Source organism: Aotus nancymaae, unplaced genomic scaffold (genome assembly GCF_030222135.1).
Source record: "Aotus nancymaae isolate 86718 unplaced genomic scaffold, 86718_ANA_hifiasm-v0.15.2.pri h1tg000002l, whole genome shotgun sequence".
NCBI lineage: Eukaryota > Metazoa > Chordata > Mammalia > Primates > Aotidae > Aotus > Aotus nancymaae.
The window spans coordinates 3,371,417-3,396,056 of record NW_026988413.1 but is presented as its reverse complement, the minus strand read 5'-3'; the positions used below and the strand labels follow the sequence as shown (position 1 = coordinate 3,396,056).

Genomic DNA, 24,640 nt, shown 5'->3' with positions numbered 1-24,640 from the left:
CAGATCATCAGACATTAGATTCTCATGAGGAGTGGGCCACCTAGATCCCTCACATGCACAGTTCACAGTAGGATTTGTGCTCCCATGAGAATCTAAGGCCGCTGCTGATCTGCCAGGAGGCAGAGCTTAGGTGCTGCTGCTTGCCTGCCTGCTGCTCACCACCTGCTGTGCAGCCCAGTTCCAGCAGGCCACAGACTGGTATTGGGGGTTGGGGACTTCTGCTGTATAAGGTACAGAAATTGGATATAAGCAGCTCCAGAGCTTACCCAGGCAGGGCTTCCCTCTGGTGAGTAGTTTTGTAGGAAGACTGTTTCTTTGAAAGTTGGGTAGTTGTCATTACAAGTCTCTGTTTGAAGCACCCCCTCTTTCTGTATCTTGTGGTGTCTGCCTTCCCTGAGGATACTGTGGTACACATGCCTCCAGTAAGCAAGAGACCATCGAGAGCCAGACCCACTGGAAGAAAAACCAAGCAGCTGCAGCCTGCCCCTGGGACCCAAGAGACTGCCAGGCAGGGGCCAAGAGCTTCCCAAGCAGGGAGGAGTGCATCGGCAGGCCCAGGAAGGCCAGCGTGGCCCCACGGAATGAGCGGAGGCGGCAGGAGGAGATGAGGTCTCTGTCCACAGGGACTGTCTCATCACAGGCCTTAGTTCCTGTCTTTTCAGGCCATTTCTTAGAGAGTCATCAACAAGGCATGACACTGTCACATTAGGACCCTTTCTTTATGTTAGAAGATTTATATAAGGAAATTTTAGTTTTTTTTGAAGCAGATGAGGAAAGGAAAGGCTTTTTGTAATACCTGTATTTCTGAACTTCAAATAGAGATCAAGCCTACTTAAAAAATAAACTTTCCTTCAATGGAAAATAAAAGTTTAGAACTTTATTTTTCAGAGTTATTTTCTGACATTAATATCACCAGACATAAATTTTTGCCAGTCTCTTACCCAAAATAACAACGAAGAGAATTTTTTCTTATTAGGAGTGTTTATGGACTCAGTGTTATGTTAATTCTTTGTTGTTGTTTTTTGAGACGGAGTCTAGCTCTGTCGCCAGGCTGGAGTGCAGTGGTGTGGTCTCGGCCACTGCAAGCTTCACCTCTAGTGATCCTCCTGTTTCAGCCTCCCCAGTAGCTGAGACTGCAGGTGTGTATCACCACGCCCAGCTAATTTTTTTGTATTTTTAGTAGAGATGGGGTTTCACCATGTTGGCCAGGTGGTCTTGATCTCTTAACCACGTGATCCACCCATCTTGGCCTCCCAAAGTACTGGGATTACAGGCGTGAGCCTCCACGGTAGCCTGGGTTCTTAATTCTCTTAATTCCCAGTTTAAAAATGGTCAAATTACTACAGTGTTATGTATTTATCACCCAAATACACATACACATTGTATACCTTACAACAGGCAAGTAATAACAGCCTAGTTTTGGTGCCAGCTTTGTTGTTAAAGTTTCTGCTATAGACCGTCTTGTTTCTAGCTTTGGATTGCCAGGGAAACAGTGGCCAGAGCATTCCTCTTGCTATCCATCATGTTCTGTGGACGTAGTTCCCTTTAGGCCAAAGGTACTGTCTCCTCTCTTTCTGCCATATGACACATTGTGGTGCTGGGTTGAAAGTTGGCCTTTTATTAGTGACATGTAGTAAATAGGTGTGTACTGATTGTACAGTGGCTGTAACCTAGCATTGTATAAACTATAATCTCTTATAGCACATTCAGAACTACTCAGCTTTAAAAAGTACAATCTAGTATGTACTGATTTATTCAGTAAATATTTCAGTGCCTTCTGTGTGCATGAGACATTTTGGTATGGTGAACAAAAGAGATTCAGTAGGGTCTAAACCACTGGCTTCTCTCAAGCACTTACAGGATGGCAAATGTGGTCAGCATCCCTGGACACCTAGCTGGTTAAGCTGCCAGGGAGCTGGTTTAGATTACTTAAATTCATACGATGGAAGTCCTTAGAGAGCAAACCTTCCACAGTCCATGCGTTTGTCCACCTTAGTCGAAAGGTAAAAGTTGGAGAATCACAGTCACTGAGACTGTTGTGTTGCTGAGTTGGGTGGAGAACTGAGTGGTCTGATGTCACCTCCACCTAGCATGGGCCCTCATGGGACCTGGAAGGTGGTGTGAAGTGTTTGCACTTGGAAAAAGGAGGAATATTTTCAGCAGCTGTACAGCTGGACACGTGCGTAGTGAATTTATGAATCTCACACTAAGATTGTACCGTTAGGCAACACCATTTAAGTAGGATTTTGGATAAATTAATAAATGGCCACTGGTTCTCAAGAAAGATGAGGGTATGTGGTATATATATTTTTAAATTTTAAAACTTTTTAGTGTAGAAAATTTCAAGCATGTATAAAACTGGAGAGAATTCACATAGCTTTTTAAGATACAAACTAAAGAATTGTGTACTTAGAATAGGCCATCCCTGTCTGGTGAGGTACCTGCTCACACCTTGGGTAGAGGGCTTTGTGGAGAAGATTTAAGAAGCACAAACCATCAGCCTGACTTTGTGGATTGTGCAAGCGGTCTGCCTTTCTCAGTGCTTCCATTTAAGGGGTGAGGGTGGCCCTCTGTAAGATAGGAATGCCTCCCAGTAAGATGAGCACATTCCAGGCAGTGATAATTCACATGATAGAGTCATAGAACATTAGGTAGGAGAACCCATCTGGCTCAGTCACCCACAGCCCTGGCTGGACAATGGCAGATGACCACACCATCCTTTCCTTTGTGTAGTATGTCCCTTGATTAATTTGGGGGTGTTAAACCAGCCCCACACCTCTGGGATGTATCTTACCTGGTCATGATGTGTGATCCCTTTTTTCTGTGTTGGTGGATTTAGTCTGCTAATAGTCTGTTGGGGATTTTTTTCCTGTGTGTTTGTTGTGAGGAATATCCTTTTGCGGTTGTCTTTTCTTTCGATGCCTTTGGCCTTGTGTTAGGGTAATACCAGGCCCAGAGAACGAGTGGGAAAGTGCTGTTTTCTGAAGGAGATTGTGTAATGTGGTAAGTCTTTCTTCCTTAAATATTTGATAAAATTTACTGGTGAGGCTCTTTAGGTCGTGTGTGTGTGTGTGTGTGTGTGAGCGAATGGTTTTTAATAATTTATTGTCTTTTTATTAGAGTTCTACTCATATTTTTTGGGGTCAGTTTGGTACTTGTGTCTCATGGAATTTGCTCATTTCATCTGAATTGCCTAGTGTGTTGATGTCAAGTTGCTCGTAATGTCTTTTTAATTTCTTAGGGTCTGTTGCGATGATCCCTCTTTGTTTCCTTATTTTGGTAATTTATCTTCTCTCCTTTTCCTTGCTCAGTATCTTTAAAGGAGTGTCAGTTTTTTGCTGATCTCAAAATACCAACTTTTGGTTTCACTGATTTTCTTTATTTTTCTTTTTACCACGCTGTTGCTTTTCACTGTGGTCTTTATCGTTTTTTTTCTTCCTTCTACTTGGGTTTGATTTCCTTTTTTGAGGAAGGGGGATTAGCTTCTTGAGGTAGAAACAGAAACTCAAACGATTGATTTTAGATGTTTTACCTTTTTGCTGTAATTGCTTAAGTTACACCCCCTAACTTTTGATGTGTTGTATTTTTCTTTTCATTCAGTTTGTTCAGTGTTTGTACTGTTGTTTATATTTCTTAGCCTGACGTCCTAGGGGTCGACCCTTCTGCCGTATGGCTTAGTAGCCAGCCAGCGACCGGGAGGAGCTTGTGCTCAGGTCCCTGGACCCTGCTCGGGCCCCCGTGGCCAATGATAGCTGGATTTGGGTTGGGGCTTCCCAGGCCACCATGTGGGGAGAGCCCGTCTAGGTCTAGGCCTCCTCTGGCACTTTCCCTTCTGGAATCTCCTCATTAGGTTTCTCAGATTTCTGGCTGCTCTGCTGCTTGTTCCAAACTGAACTGTGACCAGAGGCCCACAGGCTCATCGCCTTCCTTGCACCTTTCCCACCAAGAGTGCTACCTGTGTGGCCAGTGCTGCTGGGGGACTTGCGGGCCCTGTGCTGATGGAGCTGCCGTGTCTGCCCCCATCAGGGAGGCGGCAGACTGCACTGTGCTCACAGCTCAGGATTAAGTGCTTCTCCATTTGCTTCATTTTCTTTGATTTCCAGAGTCCTCAAATGTTGTTTTGGGCAATTTTGTTCAGGTTTTACTTGTTCTGGAGAGAGAAGATTTGCAGACTTTTTCGTGCACCTGCTCCTGTGTGACATTTTGCATCTCATCCTTTCTTGAGCTCCTGTACTTTGGACGGTCTTAGCAGAAATCTTAGCTACACCCATCTTGCTCCAGTCCTCGTTCCTTCTCTTTGCGGAGCCCTTGGTGCGGTTTGGTCTCCACAAGATATGTTTGGTAGGAAGAGCGGGTATGTGAGCTGCTTCTGAGCTGGTTGACCAGGTTGCCCATGGAGACACTGGCACAGCCGAGCACCCTGTGGGGAGGGTTTACTGTCCCGTGACTGGCACTCCATCCCTGTCGATGTTGAGTGGGCCTGGTGCTAATAAAAGCCTTCGTCTTCCTTTTCAAGTCCACGCGTCCATCTTTACAGAATTGATCAGGGCGGTGTCTGCTGTTCTTGCCCCATCTTTTCCCAGCCTCCAGCTGTTCTTGGGGGAAGGCACTGCTCTCAGTACTGAAAGCAGCTGGGAGGCACCACCCTCAGGCATTCACGCTGCCTGGAGGTGTGCACATCATAGGTGGTGAGTTCCGAGGGTGCGTGCTTCCTAATCGATGAACAGAATGTTAATAAAACACAACAGACGAGATTCCTGATGTTCCTAAGGCTCTTCATAGAGCAAGCACGCTTCCTGGAAATCCGCATGCTCTGTACTCGTTTGGCAGAAGGAAGGGGAGTTTCTGGCCGGTATTTTGGGATGCTCTTCGGCACGTCAGAACGCTGTATTGGGGAGGTCCGAGTATTTGTAGTCCCTGTATTGGGACGGAGTAGAAGGCGCCATGACCGGTTCGGAAGACACAGCCGTAACTGGCAGGGCTTGGGCTCGCTGCTTTCTTAGGTTAGGTTGGAGTAGGAGTTAAAGTTTAAAACCACTTCTCATGCAAACTGTACATTTTCACAAGAATGCTTTTGAAAATGAACGCATGCTGCGAGTGAAAAATACGTATTGGATATGAAGTATGTTGAAGGTAGCCAGTATTTCACTGAATTAAACAGCATTTATTTTAATAGCAGACCTCTTACATGAATATAGTAATTAAAGGAGATCTTAGTGTTTGAAATTTCAAACATATTGTTGGAAACTGACCACTCGCCAATGAGAAATGTCCTTACTGGTGCCGGTGAAATGACAAGTTTCAAGTCACACTTGTTTGAAATGGTTTTGCCTCGAAACTTGTTTGAAATGGGAGGAGCGTTTGGTGCAGCAGACACTGAACAGCATGCTGCCTTCTTGGTTTCGGCAGGGAGGAGAGAGCGATGGCTTTTTTCACCCAGAAGGCCAGCCCCAGCGGCTTCCCCAGCCTCCAGAAGTGGGACTGCAGCCTGCCCGCAAGGTGACGCTGACCAGGGGGGGCCTTCAGCAGCCCCCACATCCGCCAGTGGGACCCCACGCACACTCGCCTGTCCCTCCAGGGATCAAAAGCATCCAAGGAATTCACCCGGGGAAGAAGGTACTGTACCGCTCGTCACCTCGCCACGGCACGGGCAGCGCGGAGGCCGTGTGTGAGGCAGTGTTCAGACGCTCTCTGAAACGTAGCCCATGGCACACAGTAGTACTCACATTAATGAACCATCATTTCCTTTGTTCTGGCTTTGAAAACACATTAACGTTTTCACCAAAGCCTTTTCCTCTCCTGACTTATTTAACAGAACAAACCCAGAAGAGCACCCACAGCCGGGAGTATGATGATTTCCCGCAGTTCTGAGCTGTCTACCCAGCGGCATCTGCTGTGCTCTCGGGACAGTGCGTGCTGCTGTGTGTCAGCATGCGCTCTTTCCTCTGTTCACTGATTCACCAGAAATGTTACAAATGTAGAATCAGGTGCGTGCACATGGCCCCAGGTCAGACAGAGGAAACTGAGGTCTTTGGAGATGAAGTAACTTGCCCTAGGCCGCATTCCCAGCTCCTTACTCCTTCCCTTAACTCCAGCTGTCACACAGGATGCAAGGGCACTCCCCATCCCCTTTCTGATGGAGTGACCGTCTGTGTGCGAGGAGCACATCCTGTCGTGTTGTACACTGGTGACAGAGGGCCCTTCCCCTCAGCTTCTAGTGAGGCATCTTTTTGGCTCCCCAAAGTCTTGATAGTGAAGTACCCTCTTGGTGCAGAAGTCAGTGACACCTGTTGGGTGGAGCTGCGCAAAGGAAGACCTGGGCATAGCCCTGCTTTGCACTCTGTGGAGAGTGGCAGGTCTGCCTGCTCATCCTCCCGGGTCACCTTGTCTCACTTAGTGTGACTATTAAGACTCTTCTGTCTCCTTTCGAAGTATTTAAATTACTTTGTCTTATCCCATAAACACTTCCTGATATGAGAGCAAACAAAATTCCATTTTGTACTAGCAAACAGAAGTATAGACAGATTCAGTGATGATGTCAGTGTTAAAGTGACGGGCCCTTTAAAGATGGCTCCAGTCTGAATTTTCTTCCTTCAGGTGTCATCCCTGAATATATGATGAGAAAGGCCTCAGAACCACACACCCCGTACACATGCATGCACAGCACACTCGAGTTTCCCGTCTTAAACCTCACTTGTTCTCTTCTCAATGAGGATAATGATGTTTCCTATCTTATGTAAGCAATTGTGAGGATCCTATAAGATGCATCTAAAAGACTTGGTGTTGGGTGTATAAATAGGCGTTTGTTGGAGATATGATTGTTAATATCATAGCTAACTTCAGTTAGAACAGGAGAATAGTTAGTTACTGCTGGTTTCCAGCCAGTGTAACTTGCAACTTTCATGTGTGTTTGCCAGCGTGGTTTCTCTTGAAATGACCCTCTGCACCTGTTTGAAAGCTTCCTTCACAGGCGTAGTACCGCTGCCGTCTGCAGAGTACTGAGGCGTGTGGAGGTTTTCTCTGCATTTTCTTTTCTGTGGGTGCACACTCATGTCCTGACGTTCAATTCCACTTTCCATCTAACTTTCTTTGCCTTTTTCTATGATGCACTGGGAGACCACTTTTGTTCCATTCTGCCCGCATTCCAGGACAGAATTAGGGTAGGACATCTGGAAAGCTAGTGCCGTTCAGCTCCACCCTGCCTTCTGCCCTTCACCGTCGTCCAGGCCGGAGGCAGTGGGCACGTGTGTCTTCTCTGACTTCCTCATCTAGGGAAAGTGTGGGAAAGTTCAGCAGTCTCCTCTTTTTTACAGGTTCCTTGAGCAGTGGTTTTGAACCTTTGGCCGCTTTGAAAAATGATGATGTCTGGGCCCACCTTAGAGCAGCAGGATCGCACTCGGGGGTGTCTGGGTCCTCAGTCACAGTGTGTTTTTGTTTCTTTTGAAAAGCACTGCAGACGGTGGAAATGTGCAGCCGCAGGGGAATCCCTGGCTGCAGAATCTGCCTGAGAGGGTTTCAGGATAGCAAATGCCATCTACAGAATGCTGTGGCTTGCTGGACTGGACTGTAAGGTGGACTTAGCACTGTGCACAACAGGTCCCCTGAAACCAGCCTAGAATACAATAGGGGAAATAGGGTCTCTGGGCTCTTTAAGGACTGGATCCGGTTTCTTAACTGTGTCATTTGCAGCAAGTGTCTCAGCCCCCTTGGGTGCCTGATCTACCCAGAATGATGATAACGCAGAGCGCCCACCCAGCACAAGTGCAGGGCCCTGGAGGGTTGCAGGCTTTGTCAGCTCCCTCCTCTTCCTCTGCCTCAACTTAGACTTGCTGGATATTGTTGACTCATTTAAATTTTAAACCATTCTCTGATAGTGGATGGAAAACTATAGCCAATCCTGTAGCTCCTGGTATATTTTAATGGCTTCTAAGTTACTTGTTCACTTTTACGTCTTAGTAACTATGGAAGAAGCTCAAGCTTGAAACTCTGAATGTATTTCCTTTGTTGTCACCAGGCCATCATGCACGGACGAGGCAGAGGAGTGGCTGGTCCCATGGGCCGGGGGCGCCTGATGCCAAACAAGCAGAACCTGCGGGTGGTGGAGTGCAAGCCGCAGCCCTGCGTGGTGTCCGTGGAGGGGCTGTCCTCATCCACCACGGATGCCCAGCTGAAGAGCCTGCTGATGTCAGTGGGACCCATTCAGGTAGCCGCCTGGGGGTGGCGTCTGTGCCACGGGTGGTCGTGTCCCAAGACAAAGTCATTTCTTGATTTAAAGCACAGTGCCCATTGTACTGGTTACTTTCATATTAAAATAATACTTGGGAAATAAGATAAATACCATATGTGCACACTTAATATCAGAACATTTGCCTCAAAATGTTTATTTTGAAATTTTCAGACTCTTAGTTAAAAAATTTTAAGAAATAAATACCCCAACTGAACAGATTATCCTTTGAGATCTTCGTATTATCATAGAGGATCTGACTTGCACAGATACATGAGAATTTTTTTGTTCTGTCAAATGACTTGTTTTATTTGTAGTAACATTACATTTTAGAGTATTGAGCCTTCTTTTCCTCGCTTTCCAGAAACAGCTTCATGTGCTCATAGCTGTGTGCCTTGGTTTCGATTTTACAAGTATGACAGTATCTTGGACTGTGTCTTCGTCTCTTAGTTTAAAGCTGGCTAATTCTAATGCTGAAACATGCCTGCTGAGCTGGCTGCAAATGAGATGCATGCAGAGGAACACAGTCCGAGGTCCATTGCAAACAAGGGTTTTCCACGGAAACTCCTGGTCTCTAGGCCCAGAGCCCTGTCGCTGACCCAGCGAAGAAGCCACCTGCTTGTCCAGTCCCATTTCCTGTCGGGTGTTGCCCACGTGCCTGTTGCTGCCATTGCCATGCACCCTGCATCCCATGGCGGGATCCGGTGTGCCTGAGGGCAGAGCACTTTGGAAACAGGATTTTTTTGGATCACAGAGTACATGTCAGAGTTCTGAGGAGTCCGGGGTGCTTTCTTTCAAGAATTTCTCAGAGCCCCTAGCTTCATGGGTGAATTTGGAAACATGCTCAGACTAGGGTTGATGTGAGTAATTAATGTACATGTTTTAGATCTCCATCTGCTGTTGACAGTTCCTAAAAATGAGTAGATGAAAGTCCTTCCAGAGACTTAGATGTTACTGGTTTTAATTGCTACCATCTTCATTATTGGATTCCTGGGGAGATAGGCTTAATTTTTATTTGTGTGTAGTAATGGAAAGTAAGTACAAAGCCTTGGCCTCTATTTATGATAGAGCGGGCTCCCCAGTGGTACAGTTAGAAATGCTTTATCAGTTACTAGAGGCATACAGTTTATGTTCAAGGATATTTCAAAACAATTGATCATAACATAGATTAATTCACAGGAACAGAATAGAACTAGAGCATTTCAGATGCCTTAAAATGTGGTTATCCTAATCTGAGATTCTCAAAGCAAATGGTGATGGAGAATTCTGGTCCAGTAACTGTGTAGCGGTGAGTCCAGATGAAAAAACCCCAAGCCTAGTCTGTTAGCTGTGAGCCACAGACAGTGCGCTTGGCGAGGCCTCATGTGTGTGGCCCGGTGTCCTGCTGCTCCTCCTGTCTTTGGGGCGTTCTGCACTCCCCTGTAGGCAGAAGGGTCGCGTTGTCGTTTTCATATGTCACCTGCTGCTTTTGTGGGCTTTGCTTTGTTGTGTGTAGTCTTGATCACTTTCTTGAGTATTTTTGAGTGTAATCTGGTTGTCAAGATCCACACCTGAACAGCAAGTACTGTTTGCTTCTCACGGCATCGAGTGAGGCTCACTGGCTGCACTGGGAAAGTTAGCTGGGAGTCACTGCCAACCCAGCTGACTTCAGTGTTTTTTTACATGGAATTTCTCATTTTGCACTGTGGGATTGTATAGACCTCTTAAATGAATGGCTTTTTTCCCCTTCCATTTGCCACTCTTTTTGTTCTGAAAAAACTTACTGAAATTATTGTGTTATCAGTAAAGTTTGATTGGGGCCCTTAAAATCTCATAGCGGTGTGGGAATGGATGAATTGCTTATTTTAATTAGTAATTAAATTAGGTTGCCTCAGTGACTCTTCAGAAGCTGCTCTGCAGACCCCCGAGGGGCGAGTTGAGCACCTCAGCAAGGCGTGTCCTCCCACCCCGGGACAAGCCACGCCCTCTCGGTTCTTGCCAGTTAAGCGCATGGGTTGGTTTTGAGTTGGAGTTTACAGATTTTTAAACACTGCGTTCACAAAATGCGAGCTTTCTCAGTTAAAAACAAACGCTGATAGAATATACTTCTGCCAGCGCTGGTGGCGGAGGATCAAGAACACTGGCGAGTACAGACTGTGAAGAGACACAGAGCAACTTCACTGTGGTTTCAATACATACTGTAAAGGGGCGGTGCCAAGTGGCCCAAGGCTTCAGTGCCACTTTCCTGGTTTGAGGAAGAAAAATGCCTTTCTCTCTGTGTTTTAGGACAAATATTTTTTATCCTAATGTTATGGAGTAGTGTCTAGTCTATGTCTCTTTGGGATATGGCGCCACCTAGTGTTCACTGGTATAATGCCAGGTACTGGTGGTGTCTGTACCAGGAGAACCTGTATTCATTCCTTTGGTCCTTTTAATTGTAGAAAATTCTAGTAACTGCACATTAACTATACTTTTTAAACTCATGGAATTTGAGAACTTCTCTCAGTGTAGCAGTGATATGGCAGCCAGTTTTGTTCTTAGATGAGTGTTTTATTTCCTTCAACTACAAGCCTCTCCAGAAAGTCTTTCAAAGACATTTGTCTGTAGACTCAGAGTGAGAAAGAATGAGAAGATTTTGTAGAAATGTCATAACCAGAAATAGGAATGACGTTAATACATTAGTGTGTTGTGGAATTTCACACAAGAAAGGATGCAGTAAGAATGAGAATGCTTTGAGAGGCTGAGGCAGGCGGCTCATGAGATCAGGAGATCGAGACCATCCTGGCCAACCTGGTGAAACCCTGTCTCTACTAAAACACAAAAAATTAGCTGGATGTGGTGGTGCACGCCTGTAGTCCCATCTACTTGGGAGGCTGAGGCAGGGGAATTGCTTGAACCCAGGAGGCGGAGGTTGCAGTGAGCCAAGATTGTGCCACTGCACTCCAGCCTGATGACAGAACAAGACTCCGTCCCAGAGGGGAAAAAAAAAGAGAGAGGACCACGTGACATTCATCAATGTTAAAACTAAATGGGTGAGAAAGAAGAGTCTACCTGGGAGGAACATGGGGTCATCAGTGCTGTGCCTTCCTCTCAGGAGAGGGAGGAGACAGGTCTCTGTCAGCCTCTGGGAACCGGCACCATTCTTGTTGAGCAGCTGTGACCCTCTGCTTCCCAGACTGAACCCAGATTAACCGATAGGATCCGGAAGTAAGTTCATCATAACTTCTCAGCTCCCTTGGCTTAATTATTTATTTCCCTGTTGCTGGGATCTGCCTAAAATTGTGTTAAGAAGGAGAAATAAATTTTGTATTCTATAATGAACCCTGTGGAATAAAAAAAATTCCTCATGAGAGCGTAAAGTTTACAGTCACTCATTAAATATAACTGTTTCTCTGTTTTGATTCTCAATAAAATAAGGTGAAATATAGGAAGGCCAGCATTGGGTGTGGGCGAGGGACTCATGGTGCCGGCACTGAGACTGTGCCCGCGTGTGGCAGGCTGCTCTGCTTCCTTCTGATGCTTTGTCATTTCTGCCGGCAGTCCTCTCAGACTCGGGGCGGGGGGGCAGCCAGCCGTGGTCAGCTCGCCCTTCAGAACTCAGCGGGCTACAGTGGCAAGGGTCTGGGCTTTGAGAGGAGACTTGGGATTCGGTTCTGAGTTTGCCATTTCTTGGTTGGTGTCTGACTCTCAGGTAGACTGCTTCACCTTTGTGAGCCTCTGCTAACATTGAAGTAGCTGCCCAGCTCTCACATGGCGGGTAATAAATGAGAGGATCTCCGTGGTGGCCACGAGCATGGTCTCTTCCACAGAACAGACACTCAGGGATGCCAGGTTCCTTTTTCCTGCAAGTCAGATTCTTATCCATCCAAGCTGAGCACCTTTGGGCGTAGCAGTCGAATAGCAGATCACTCATTTTGCAGCGACTGCACCCCGGAGTGCAGTTTATCTCAAGATGAAATCCCCCTGAAGCTCCTGCTTGTGGAGGGATTCTTGTGGTGGTAGGATGGTGACTCTTAGGGGCTGTCTGCTCCCTGGTTACCCACTAGATGTGCCTGCATAAGGCAGGCCAGACTTTCTGCAGGTCTAATGAGCACAAATGATTTTGTCACCTAATTCTAATCTCAAAGGTGAGATTCACATCTGATTTACTTAGCGTAGGATTTCTTGAGAGTACATACCTGGTAGATGTTGAAGGAGTAAACAGCAGTCGTGTGTGTGCACGCACATGTGCATGTGTAGAGACACAGGGCTCGTTCTGTCACCCAGGCTGGAGTGGAGTGGTGCGATCACAGCTCTCTGCAGCTGCAAACTGGGCTGAAGCAAGCCTCCTGCCAGGACTTTCTGTATCCAGGACTACAGATACATGCCACCACGCCCAGTTAGTGTTTAAATTTTTTTAAGCAGTCAGGGTCTCTCTGTGTTGCCCAGGTTGGTCTCAAACTTGTGGCTTTAAGCACTTCTCCTGCCTTGGCCTTTCAGAGCACTGGGACTACAGGTGTGGGCCACCGCGCCCAGCCTGCAGTAGTCATTTTTAAAGAAATGAAGTAACGAGGATGTAATTGTGATTATATTCCACGAGAAAAGAACTTGTCTATTTATGTGAAATAATAAATAGTTTTGAGCCACGTGGGAAACTGTGGAAAAAAAGGCCCACACTGATTTTCTGGCCTTAGTTAAGGCCTGGGCCTGGGTCTAAGCTGCAGGGGCGTGGGCTAGCCTCTTCACAGCGTGTTGATGGATGGGGATGCGGAGTTGAGAGGCTGTTCACTTCATCATAGGCTGGGAAGCAGCTATCTTAATACATGCATGCACACACACGAGCACAGCTGTGCACAGACTCTTCCTCAGAAGAGGAAGAGCTTTTCTTTTAATGGGGAAAAGAGGCTAGGGTTCCGAACAACATGGAAGCTTTTCGCTCCCGGGTGGTGTGGCCGTGCATTCAGTCAGATGGTTCTGGGTGGAGATGTTGGGTGCAGATGCAGGAAGCTGCCAGCTGAAGGGGATCCTTTTAACTTGCATTTGCTACTTATGTATAGTGGTATAGTGAGCTCTCCTCAGAAGTTGTCTGAAGTTGTCTCTGAAAAATGAAAAGCCAATCAGAGTGAGAGTTGGTGTGCCAGCCTCTTCCCTCTCCCTGCCAGTACGTTATGTGGGGGCCGCAGGTGACCTATTCAGGAAGGAGGTCCGTCAGTATGTAGACTTGAGACAAATTTTAACTTTCACTTTGTTCTGGGTGAAGGTTTAAACTCTATGATAATGTGTTGCTGAGTTGTGTAGACGTGTATATTTTCACAGTGGAAGCTGGCGACCACGTCTTGAAGCTTTCACTGGAAAGTTTCTTTTCCTCTGCTCCTAATTAATGGCGAGTGTTTGTCATTTTGGTAGGTCAAAAATGGTTGAATATTGACAGTTTCTACAATTTAATTTTGTATCTAGAAAACAGGGTTTACTTCTGAAAGAAAGTGCAAAAATGTAAATAGAGAGGGCAGACAGGAAGCCAGTTTTAGGACCGCACACTTGTCAGCTGTGTTGAGTGAAAACCCCGTCATTCCTCTGGTTGAAGAATCTCAGTGAAAGTTAATGCTTCCTTGACTGATAGTTCCTCAATCAGATTGAGGTTTTTAAGCTACATAGATGACAAGTAAACAAACCTGATACCAAATATCGTACAATTGGCAGCCTGATGCCCTCATTTCACATTGTGAAATTGCCCAAAAGAAACGTTATTTCCCAAAAGAACAGCGTGATACTTTCTTTTTTTTTGGAAACAGGGTCTCCGTCACCCAGGCTGGAGTGCAATGATGTGATCCTGTGATCATGATTCGCTGCAACCTCTACCTCCTGGGCTCAAGGGGTCCTTCCGCCTCAGCCTCCTGAGTACCTAGGCCGAGAGGAGTGCACCACTGCACCTGGCTAATCTTTAAATTTCTTTTGTAGAGACAGGATCTCGCTTGAGTATATGGTATTTTCCAATCCAGATTCTATGACTTGCAGAATGTTGATAATTGCTTTGTGAGATATGAAATTAGTTTTCCTTATCCATTCCTAATGGGGGCATTTTTATATTTTTAGACAAGTTAAGTTTAGAGAAGATCCGTTATCGTAGTTCTTACAGCAAGCTCCGCCAGAGTATTGGCAGCTGTTACGTGAAGCTGTTTTGGTCACTTTTGGGCATTGCTTAAACCCCTCAGGATCCTGGAGCACTGAGCACGCTAGTGCTGTTGCCGGAAGAACGGCAAGAGTCCCGGAGGCGCGGCGGCAGCAGCGGGGGCTGACTAGGGTGGACAGGTGACTCTCACTCTACACGGCCCCTTGCCTGGGAACAGAACAGATAGCATTTTCTCTTTGGAAGTTGCTCTGTTGTTTCAGTGACTGAATATCATTCACAGGCTAATACACAAAAGGAGTGCATGCTGAAAGATGAGTCTGGCAGATTGGGAGAGAAAACAGGTCCCTGTCAAGAAATACAGGCACAATTTCAAAGTCCAGAAAGCCATATTGCAAGCCATATTGCTGAGGATGTATCCAAGAGACCACGTTGTGGGGCTTTACTTTTCCTGTTAGCTTAATGACAAGTGAAGCTGTCAAGAAGTTTCCTCTGCGTTCATCTTTTATTTCAGAAAGAAGGGAGAAAGTGCGATACTTCACTGAACTTGTTTCAGAAAAACAGACAATTCCCTTGCTGCCTCGCGGGCTGCCTCATTGCTGGCCTGTGTCAGGATGTCCCCAGACCAGGCTTGCTGCTCCCGGGGTAGCCTGTGTGTGAGCCTTCTCGATGCCCTTGGGTGTGGAGACTTGAACCTTTCTGTGTATTTCTGTGTAAACGCTGTTATAGAAGCACTGGAAGACAACTTTTTCGGAAGTGTTTGAGTATTCTTTCAGAGCTCTGCTAGTCTTGTTTACTGATAGACGTTCTGTGGTTATTAAATGGAGAACAGTTACTTCATATACAGTGGAACTGTTTAAAACACTTTCCAAGTCATTGATGTTTTTAGCTGTTTGCTTCCATTGTAGCTCTTTGACAAATGCTTTAAAATGAAACGGCCACATGTGCCTCCATGTTTTCAAGGGATCGTGTGCTGGTAGTTATTTTCTCTAGCTATTCTATTTCACTGAACAGAAACTCAGACACAGCAAATAGTTTCTGGCCACCAAAAGTGCCTGTTGAGTGCAGTTCCTCAGGACATTGTTTGCTGGTGCCCATGCCAGGAGCTTCCCAGTGACTCCTGCTCTTAGAAGAGTCAGGGGCACTGGGCACGGTGGCTCACACCTGTAATCCCAGCACTTTGGGAGGCTGAGTCGGGTGGATCACGAGGTCAGGAGTTTGAGACCAGCCTGGCCAACATAGTGAAACCTCATCTCTACTAAAAATACAAAAAAATAGCTGGACATGGTGGCACATGCCTGTAGTCCCAGCTACTTGGGAGGCTGAGGCAGGAGAATCACTTGAACCTCGGAGGTGGAGATTGCTGTGAGCCAAGATTGCACCACTGTACTCCAGCCCAGGCGACAGTGTGAGACTCCGTCTCATAAATAAATAAATAAATAAATAAATAAATAAATAAATAAGGCGGGGGGGGGTTGGGGGGTGCCTGTGCGTGCTCCAGACAGTAGCACTAAGTTGACTGTGTCCTGAAGTAATTGAGAAGGACCAGACTCTGGAGCTGCGAGTTGCTTGAGCGTTCGGAGCGCCGCCTAACAGATCAGCGATTGCTGTGCTCTCTTCCTGCCCCTCCCAGCCCCAGATCCTAACGCTAAAGCCTTAAGGCAGAAGGCAGCTCCCCTCTGCCTCAGTCAGCAGATTCAAGGACTACGTGGAAGCTATCAGACACTGTTTGTAACTCTTGACTGGACTCATCGTTTCTTTCGGCAGATCTTCATAAATCCATTTCTTTTTCACTGGCATTGTTGTTTTAGGCCAGTGAGTGGCGACCCTCTGGGAACTCCTGAAGATTTCATTTCAGATGCCATTGTTTAAGACTGGTGATCACAGACTCTAAAGTACAAAATGTGACCCCGTTATGCTGGTGGCTGCCCCAGGCACCACTGCCCTCACGGTGACCCAGCTGGATGCCCAGAGATGGTAGAATAGGGGCCATTGCCTACTGTGGACTGTACTAAACAATTGCCTCTGGTGTGATGAGTCCTGTTCTTAAAAAGATTCGTGGGGGCCCCTATTAAAAAATCACCTGATAAGAAGGCGTGAGAAGATGTGAGGGAGTGAGATGCCTCACTCCAGGGGTGTCTGCTGCCAGGCCTCGTGGAGGAGGTTGGGCAGCTGCTGCGGCCAGATGATGGCAGGTCTTAACACTGAGCTTGGAAGATACAAGTGTTGCTCTTGGGAATGATGTACTAAAGCGCTGTTTTGGAATAGAGTATCTGGATAAGTAAGAAAAATTGCCAGGGAGAGAGGAAAATCAGTTTGTTTATTCCAAGTGTCCGCCTGGACTCATTTTGTGTTAAAGCTAATAATGTATAAACATACACGTTCATATTTTTTGTTGTCGTTTACAACTGATATTAAAATGTTTGTTTTCTTTCTCCAGAGTTTACAGATGCTTCCCCAGCAGCGGAAAGCCATAGCTAAGTTCAAGGAGCCAGCCCATGCGCTAGCGTTTCAGCAGAAGTTCCACAGGTGACCAGTGTGTTCTGTGCTTTGGTGACGTGGGGCGGGAGTGAGGGCCTCCTTCCTGTACTCTCCCATCTGTCACGGTAGCAAGCTTGTTTCCCCGCCTGTCCCCATAGAGGGACACCAGGGCACAAAGCGCAGACGGTGGTCCTGTTGTGAGGTGTGCGTCCTTTGCCAGGTGAAGAGTCGCCCTTGTGTTTGAGTAGGTCTTGCCAGCGAATCGGCCTGTTTGGATGATGTGTTTTTATTAAAAAGGACCCAGTCCCCTCTAGTTTCTCCCACCTTGGTAATTGAATGTCAGTGGTTTCTTTAAATTTTCACAGGCATATGATTGATTTGTCCCACATAAATGTGGCCCTGATCGTGGAGTGATTCCTCACAAGACAGCCTGACCTTAAGCTGTACACACACTGTGGAATTTCTTCGAGGAAGCTGCCGGCCCGCGCAGAACCCCCAGGAGCACAGGTCTCCCCGGGCCGCAGTCCGCGTTAGTGTTGTCCAGAGCGCCAGCCGGCCCCGGCGTTGATTCCAGAGGAGCTGACCTGACAGGACACAGCAGGCTGGAGTTGGTGTTAGGCTGCTTCGCATTCTGTTGTCACCACCAAGAACTCCAAGTTTTTCGTTTTCTTTTGTTTTCAAAGTGCTTACAATGCATGTAGACGTTGTGCTTTGCGATCTGACTCTATGATTGATCACAGTGACTTAGATTCAGGAAAGAGCATTGACGTCACAAATTCTAAGTATTTTTCACAGCAGAGAATATTTGATAATGGTTGCACTTATCTTCAGTGCAGGCTAGAAGAGTCTTCTCAACCAAGCAGAACTCGAGTTGTCTTCTCAGCCCTTAAAAGGCTCTTGTAAAAAACGTAGATTAAAATTTGGGTTGGTTGTTGATTGACCTTTGCATATCCTGGAAAGCCAGGGTGTGAGTGGGGTGGTTGGGAATGGTGCCAATTTAACAGCAGATTCTGCTTCTTGTCACTATTTCAAAAGCGTCAACTCTGTGTTCCTAGTTTCGATGAACTCCGCATTCATTTTTAACACACCTCCCAGATAACGCAACGTGCTGGACAGGCACTCGGTCTGGCCCTTGGCTAGAGCAGGGGTCTGTGATGACCTCATCCGGCCGCCCTCTGGCCTAGTTCCCACCACATGAGGTGGAGGAACGGCTTGAAGGTGGAACAGACCTGTCTGTTTTTTTCTCTTTTTAAATGCAGCAGGGTGGCCTGTTTGTCACTGGCTCAGTGATACATGACATTCCTTGGGAATTTGGTGGCCATTGCTTCAGTCACTTCTGTTTTTCTGAAGGCTGATGCAGCAGGGCCGCCCTGTCCATCAGTGGATGTTCACTCTGGCCTGCCATTGCCCATGGCGTGCAGGGTGAGGGTGGCTTTCTTCCAGGGACAGCATAGCCCCAAATGAGACGTGTCTGTGTCATCATTGAAACTGCTTTTCGTAATTGCGGGTAGGTTCCTGTAGGTGAGACATACTCTCCGTAAAGCCACTGTAGTAGAATTCATTCTGGGCAAACACTGGGAAAAGTGCCTTACTGTATTTCTGCTCGTGAACGAGTTTCACTATTTTGGATATATTCTAAAGTGGACCTGAGCTATTTGAGCAAATAATGCTAGGGCATACTCAGACATTTTTTACCTACGATTTCATGTCACATTTACTAATAGAATTAAGGAAAATAGAAGCCCGTTCTTCTTACTGTCCCTGGAGGGAGCACGGCCCTAGCGCTGTCAGCCTCCTAGAAGGAAGGGACTAAGGAGACGGGCGTAGGCTTGCGTCATCTTGTTCCCACAGTTGACGTTTTATATTACTTCCTCAAGTTACCACGACAGTCTGAAGAGCTGAAGGTCTTCGGACCCGGCAAGCTCTTCTGTAGCAGTGATTCTAAAGTGGCATTTGCTGCGTGCTTGAGAGTAACACCGCACGCTGCAGGGGCTGCGGCCCACAGTCCAGGAAGCCGCAGCACTCATAGGATCTGCTAGGACCCTGCAGCTGTGCTGCCGCCACCTCTGCTCCAGAGTGCCCCAGCCAGCCCTCGGAAGATGGGACTGTCTGTCAGCCGTGCCTCACTGAGCCTGCAGAGGCCGTCCAGGCGGCAGGTCTGTGTGCCCATCAGCGGGATCACACGGCTGTCACTGCCCCTCATTTCCATAGTGAGATACGGATGTGTTTATGTATTTGGTGTAGTTTATTTGGCTCAGTCCACAGCTGTGTTGGAGTGGTGAGTTTGGTAGCCCTTGAGCTCTAATGAAGAGAGACCCAGACCACTTAGGACCCACTGGGCAGTGGGAAGGCTTCCCAACTTATTTTGTCATTGAGGGCTTACTGATGCAATGAAATGAGTTTAATGACTTTTATTTTTTTTTTAACCACTTTTTGAACTAGTCTGAGTGTGCTGTATTTAAAACCACATATCTGCGTGTTGTCTCTGAGAAGTAGGCATTAGAACATCCTTTTTTGCAGTCAGTGTTAATAAAACTGGTCCTGTTTGGGCACCCATTCTTCAAGACAGACTTCACGGCCACTGGAAGGTCTGCTCTGGTGCTCCCCGAGTAAGACACAGGCAGTGGGGTGTGTGTGTTTCTCTAACCATCTACACACGCACACAGGCAGACTTTCTCCTCATAGAATGTTCTAGAAAGGTGATTGACAAAGTCATCCGGGCCCGCCTTAAAGCGCTGGTTAGAACAGCCCAGCACAGACCGACCTCTCTCAACACCCGCAACCACTGAAAATGGTTTCTTAGTACCAGACAATCCCAATAATGAAGGTTTAGTTTCCTTGAAGGAAACTACAGAAAAATAAAGAAGCAGAATTAGAAAGTCATGCAACTTACAGGTGTGGTGTGCTGCTCACGGTGAAGTCAGACCACACCAGCCAGACCCTCCTGGAAGATCTGCTGCAACCATTATCTTTGTTCTTGATTCATCATGCATTTAAAATGAGATGCAAGAGCATTTAGCATACAATGTAAATATGGACTTTTTAAAATTAAAATGTTACTGGAAGTGCTTTCAACTCAGCAACATCTTAGCTATTAGTTCTTCTGTGTTGTCTTATGAAAGTTTAATGGATACAGTTCCACAGTTGTTGATGTGTTTGTGTGTATATTCGATTTTTATAAAGATGGTAGTAAGCCAATACGTTTACCCTGATCTGTGTATTATTTGTTCACAAGTTCAAGAAGCTTAAAGTTCGTAAATATTAGCATATCTCATACGGTAAACCAGCAGCCGATTATGTGGAGCCAGGTTGCTTTTCTTCTTGCGTTATCTCGCTTTGATTTTGTAATAGAAGCTCACTTGGCTGCTTACTGGAAGACAGCCTCACATTACCACTGGTCTGGCCGTGTTTGTTAAATCCTTATACTGATATTCTTCTAAAGAGTAAATCTCATCATTTTCCCAGACAGATTTTGAGGGGTTTCTCCACTTGCCAGACAGGCAGCAGCCTCCGCAGGTGCCTGCACCCTTCCTTGCTGGAGGAGATGGGATGGGGTGGGAGGCGGCTTCACCTCAACTATTTTTAATACGGGTCATTCCTAGCATGATTTGTGAAGGTCTCAGACAAACAGTTGTTGGAGCTTGCTTCTGTAGCATTTCTGAATTGTGACAGAGCTTAGATCCTGTACCCAGGGGTCTTTTTTTCAAACAGCATCTTGCTCAGTTCTGTGAACAGAAGGCTTTGTTACCGAAGAAGGTGGAAGGGGAGTTTAGGGTGAAGAGGAGGAGGAAGGGATGGGCAGACCCAGGTGAGGAGAGGCTTGAGGATGGGGAAGCCGTCATCTCAGTGTTAATAATAAACTTTCTTCTAACGCACTGGCTCATCAGGGGAGGTCATTAGTCCAGTCAAGTTGAGAGCCCTTGGGCCACACTGGATGGCCTGGAGGCGTGGGGAAGGGGAGCGTCTTCACTGGGTGGTGGTCAGCTGGGGCAGGACAGGTAGGGCAGGTGAAGGACACCCGAGGCCCTGGAGCCTTTGTCCCTAGGATGAGTTTTAAGAACTCATCACTTTTGTTTTCTTTTGGCTTTTGTTGTTTTTGTTTTGTTCTGTTTGTTCTGTTTGTTTCTCTTCGTTGTTTTATTGGGAAGGTAAGCTGAATGCACTCCTGGGCCATCGGACTGGCGCTTGTTGAAGGCAGGTTCTAGTCAGGTGACGGCATGGGACAAGGAGGTCAGCGTGTTTGGTGGGGTGGCAGCGTGCTGAGCCGGCACATTCTGAGCCCTAGAAATTCTAGTCCCCGTGGCTGTCCCCCTCCTCTGCTCTCTGGCTGGAGAGGACTGCCAGCTCTCAAGAAACATTCTGGGTGCAGGCTCCGGAGCGCCCTTATTGGGTGACTTTGGGCTTCCCGCTTTTGCGTTGCTCCTCCTGGGATTCGTGTTTTTCCTGCCTCCCTCCCTGCTTGTAGGCCTCAGCTCTGGCTTCGCAGCATCGCGTTTTAGACCCAGTTGGCCTCCCTTCATTTAGCTCTGACCCTCCACCCCATTTTTTTTAATTTGGAGCGGGAGGGAGGCGGGGTGGGAGAGAGAAAACTTGAAAGGTATTGTTGATTGTCAAAAAATTACAGGTGACGATTCTACAGGGAACTGACTGAGGGGAGGGGGTTCAGGATAGGAAAGGATCAGCGGCACCCCACTACCACCACTCGGAAAGCCCCAAGTCCAGATCAGCTGTGAAAAGGCTTAGATCCTTGATGTGAGGAACATTTCAGTCAACTTTTTCAACTATTTTTAAAGTTGGTGAATGGAGTGTTATTTTGGACATTCTTAAAAATGAATTTAGCCTCCAGAGGCATTTAGCCTTGACTTAATATTAAATCCTAAGGATTTTATGTAAGGTTTTTTTGCAACCTATTGAATTTTTTTAAATGATAGCTTCTGAGGTGCATAAGCCCGTGGTTTGTGTACTGGAACCAAAGCGGAACTCACGGATTCATATTGGATCCCCAGGTATACCTCCTGCTGGTAGCACATGGCCGGAAAGGCCGTTTGCCTCACGCGTTGTAAGCTGCTGTGGCTAGAAGACGCTCTGAACGTCTCCGCTGTCTCTTTCTGTGTCACGTTTTGGTAGGAAGTCTTTAAGATGGGCGGACGGAACAGGTATCTTCGCGAGACTTTTCTTGAGTATTTGTTTTCTCCTTTTACTGCGAACCAACTGAAAGATAAGGAAGCCTTCATGTTAGTGTTTTGCAAGGTATTTAGAAAAATGCAGGGCCTTCAAAAAGAAACGTGGTTTTAAATTTTAGCATGTTCCATAGAGTGGGTAGGCAGACAGGTTCTGTTGTAAAGTATTCTGTATTTAATAATTTAATATACTCTAGAAAGTAGACCTCATGCCTTCTTTTAGCATGATTTTCTTTTAAACTGCTTTTCATTTTAAGGGCACCCGTAGCGGAAGCTGATTTTTCAAGGACTGTTTGAGTCGTATGCGTTCCGTAGTGTTTTCTCAGGTGTGACACTTTTAATAATGTGCACGCAGCACACGGAGGCGCCCTGAACCGCAGCAGCGCGTCGTCACTCGTTTCTGTAATTCAGCTTTGCTTTTCACAGGCGTGGGATCCAGGATGGTTTCCTCTGTGAGGACTTGAACACTTGGGCTTTAATTCCACTGTTTAATTTGCAGGTACCACAGCAACAAAGCACAGAGTGTTTTTCATGTTTGAGCTGATTCTGTTTGCTGGACGTTTCTGCTTTCTTCTTGCTACTGTCATTTAGTAATGGGACTGCCTCGCCATGCCATGCTCTGGGCTCTCCTTATCTGTCCATTTCTGTTTTGCTTTCCTGGGCTACATCCATCTACCATTCTTAACACCAGTAGCTCCTGTCCCACTCCGAGACTCTCTCTCTCTGACTTTCCCATCTCCCTCGCTTGCACGGTCCTTTCCCTCCGCCTGTTGGCTGCACACTGGGTGAGGGCTGCATTCCTGCCACTGTGCCCGGCATCCGTCCGCGTGGAGACTGCAGGCGGGCTGGGAGGGAAGGTGCTGACCGTTCTCACACTTGTTTACAACCTGCTCACCTCTCAACCTTTGCTTTGACAGGTCTTTACTCACGGTTCATTCCTCCAGGTCTGATTGGAGAGAGTAACATTTTAATTCTGTTGTTTTGCAGTTTGGCTCTGCAGGAGTGAGTGCCGAGTCAAAGATGCCAGCGTCCGCAGCGTGCGGTTCGTGCCCCTAACCACCCGCTTCTTTGTTTCCCACCCCTCTGCTTTCGCAGGAGCTCTTGTGCATGAGTTCAGTGTTAGTGGTAGCGTGGCTCACTCCGCTTGGAGGTGGCGGCCGTCTGACCGACGGGGCCTCCCCGCCCCGATGCGTGCGCACTCTGCGGGCTGCACCGGGTGGCTCTGGTGGGGGCGAAGCCGTGTTGACTGGGAGAGCGTTGGAAATTCAGACATCGAGCGCTGATGGGAGAGCGTGTCTCTGGGGTTGATCTCCGTCTGTTTTCTCAGACACACTGCACTTAACTTGTGGGAACGCCGTTGCCTGTCCACCCTTTGCCCTTTGTTCACTTTGCTTAACTGCTGTGGTAGCTTTTCCAGGATCTGTGTGAAGAATGGTAATGACGTAGTTGAAAAGAGAATGTACTGTTGTGTGTATCATTTGTGTGATTTCATACCAGAAATGTGTTTGATCTATACTGTATGTAATTTGGAAATTGTGTTAATAAAACCTTGCAGTTTCCACTCTGGTTCCGTGGCCTTCGTTTTATCTCGGCGCTCATGTCGGCCCACAGCATCTCACCCGTGTGCCTGAGATGGTGCACTTGCCCCTCCGGGAGGGGTGGGGGGTGCCCTCACGCTCCCCAGATTGGCCCCTGGGCGGCAACCCTCTGCTTTCACGCAGCTGTCTCATTAGTGGGCCCCCGAAGGCCCAGGGAGCTACCACCTGTCACCTGCATTCTGGGTGCTGCACAACTCTCAGCTGACTGGGCAAACGGCAGCAAAGTACATGCTTCCTTTTGTTAGGGATAGGGGAGTTAGTCTTCTCTTTAATTTTTTAAAGCATTACAGATAATTTTTACAATTTTTCAGAAGAGATTTGTATTCCAGCACGACAATGAGAGGCTGAAGATGAGGAGGCCCAGCGCCCCCCCGCTCCGCCGTCCCCGTGATGTGGCCCTTCCTTGGTGCTGTGCTCTTGCTGTGCGCGGCCTCTTTGCAGAGGCTGTCATCACAGTGCACGTCTGATCGTGTGTATTTCCCATTTCATGTAGCCCACGCGGTTTTCACGTTGCTAGAAATTGCTCATAATTTATGGTCTGTTTTGAAAATGAAGTCTTTAAAAAGAAGGCAGCTCAGCTTCCAGAAACCACTGTTAAAGGAACCATTCAAGGAGAAGATGTCCCCGTCACACCCCGCTCTGCACTGTGGTGGGCCGGCTTCCCTTCACCCGGATGCTGGTGTTGGTGTCTGCTGGGGTTCAGGGGGCGGTGGTGACCAGCTCCACGCCCACCCTTCACCTGCAGCACCCACTCCTTTCTCATGTATAAACGGGACCGCCGTTCTCAGTGCCATTTCCTTCGGTCCCTTGAGTTATGGAAGATGTGAGGCTCCCTTGACAGGTCTCTGTCATCCTTCATGGAACAGCCTGTGGGTCAGCAGCTGTGAGGGCTGAAGCAGATTGGGACATGGTGATGCCCTTTCTGTCATTGCCCTGGTCCAGGCTGGTGTGCAGGGCTTGAGAGAGCCACCGGCAGGACCCTGGGGGAGAGCACAGCCGCTGCAGAAGCACTGTCAGGAATGTGGGAAGAAGGCACGTGCGAGCTTCCGGCTGCTTAATCCCCGAGAGCAGC

The 24,640-nt window shown here is 47.3% G+C and overlaps 1 protein-coding gene across 5 annotated transcripts in view; it reads left to right on the top strand.

Moving 5' to 3' along the window:
• Window positions 1-23,536, top strand: part of RBM33 (RNA binding motif protein 33) — a 135,115-nt gene extending 111,579 nt beyond the window's left edge. For 3 of the 5 annotated variants that reach the window (XM_012445296.3, XM_012445294.3, XM_064368168.1), the window contains 4 exons: window positions 5,410-5,616; window positions 8,015-8,203; window positions 16,750-16,838; window positions 17,156-20,002. In XM_012445296.3, the coding sequence (XP_012300719.2) occupies window positions 5,410-5,616; window positions 8,015-8,203; window positions 16,750-16,838; window positions 17,156-17,204 (534 nt within the window). In that variant the 3' untranslated portion in view covers window positions 17,205-20,002. Of the gene's footprint in view, window positions 1-5,409; window positions 5,617-8,014; window positions 8,204-16,749; window positions 16,839-17,155 lie in introns of all 5 variants that reach the window. The other 2 variants (XM_012445298.2, XM_064368110.1) reach the window with 2 other exon arrangements.
• The last annotated feature ends 1,104 nt before the right edge of the window (window positions 23,537-24,640 follow it).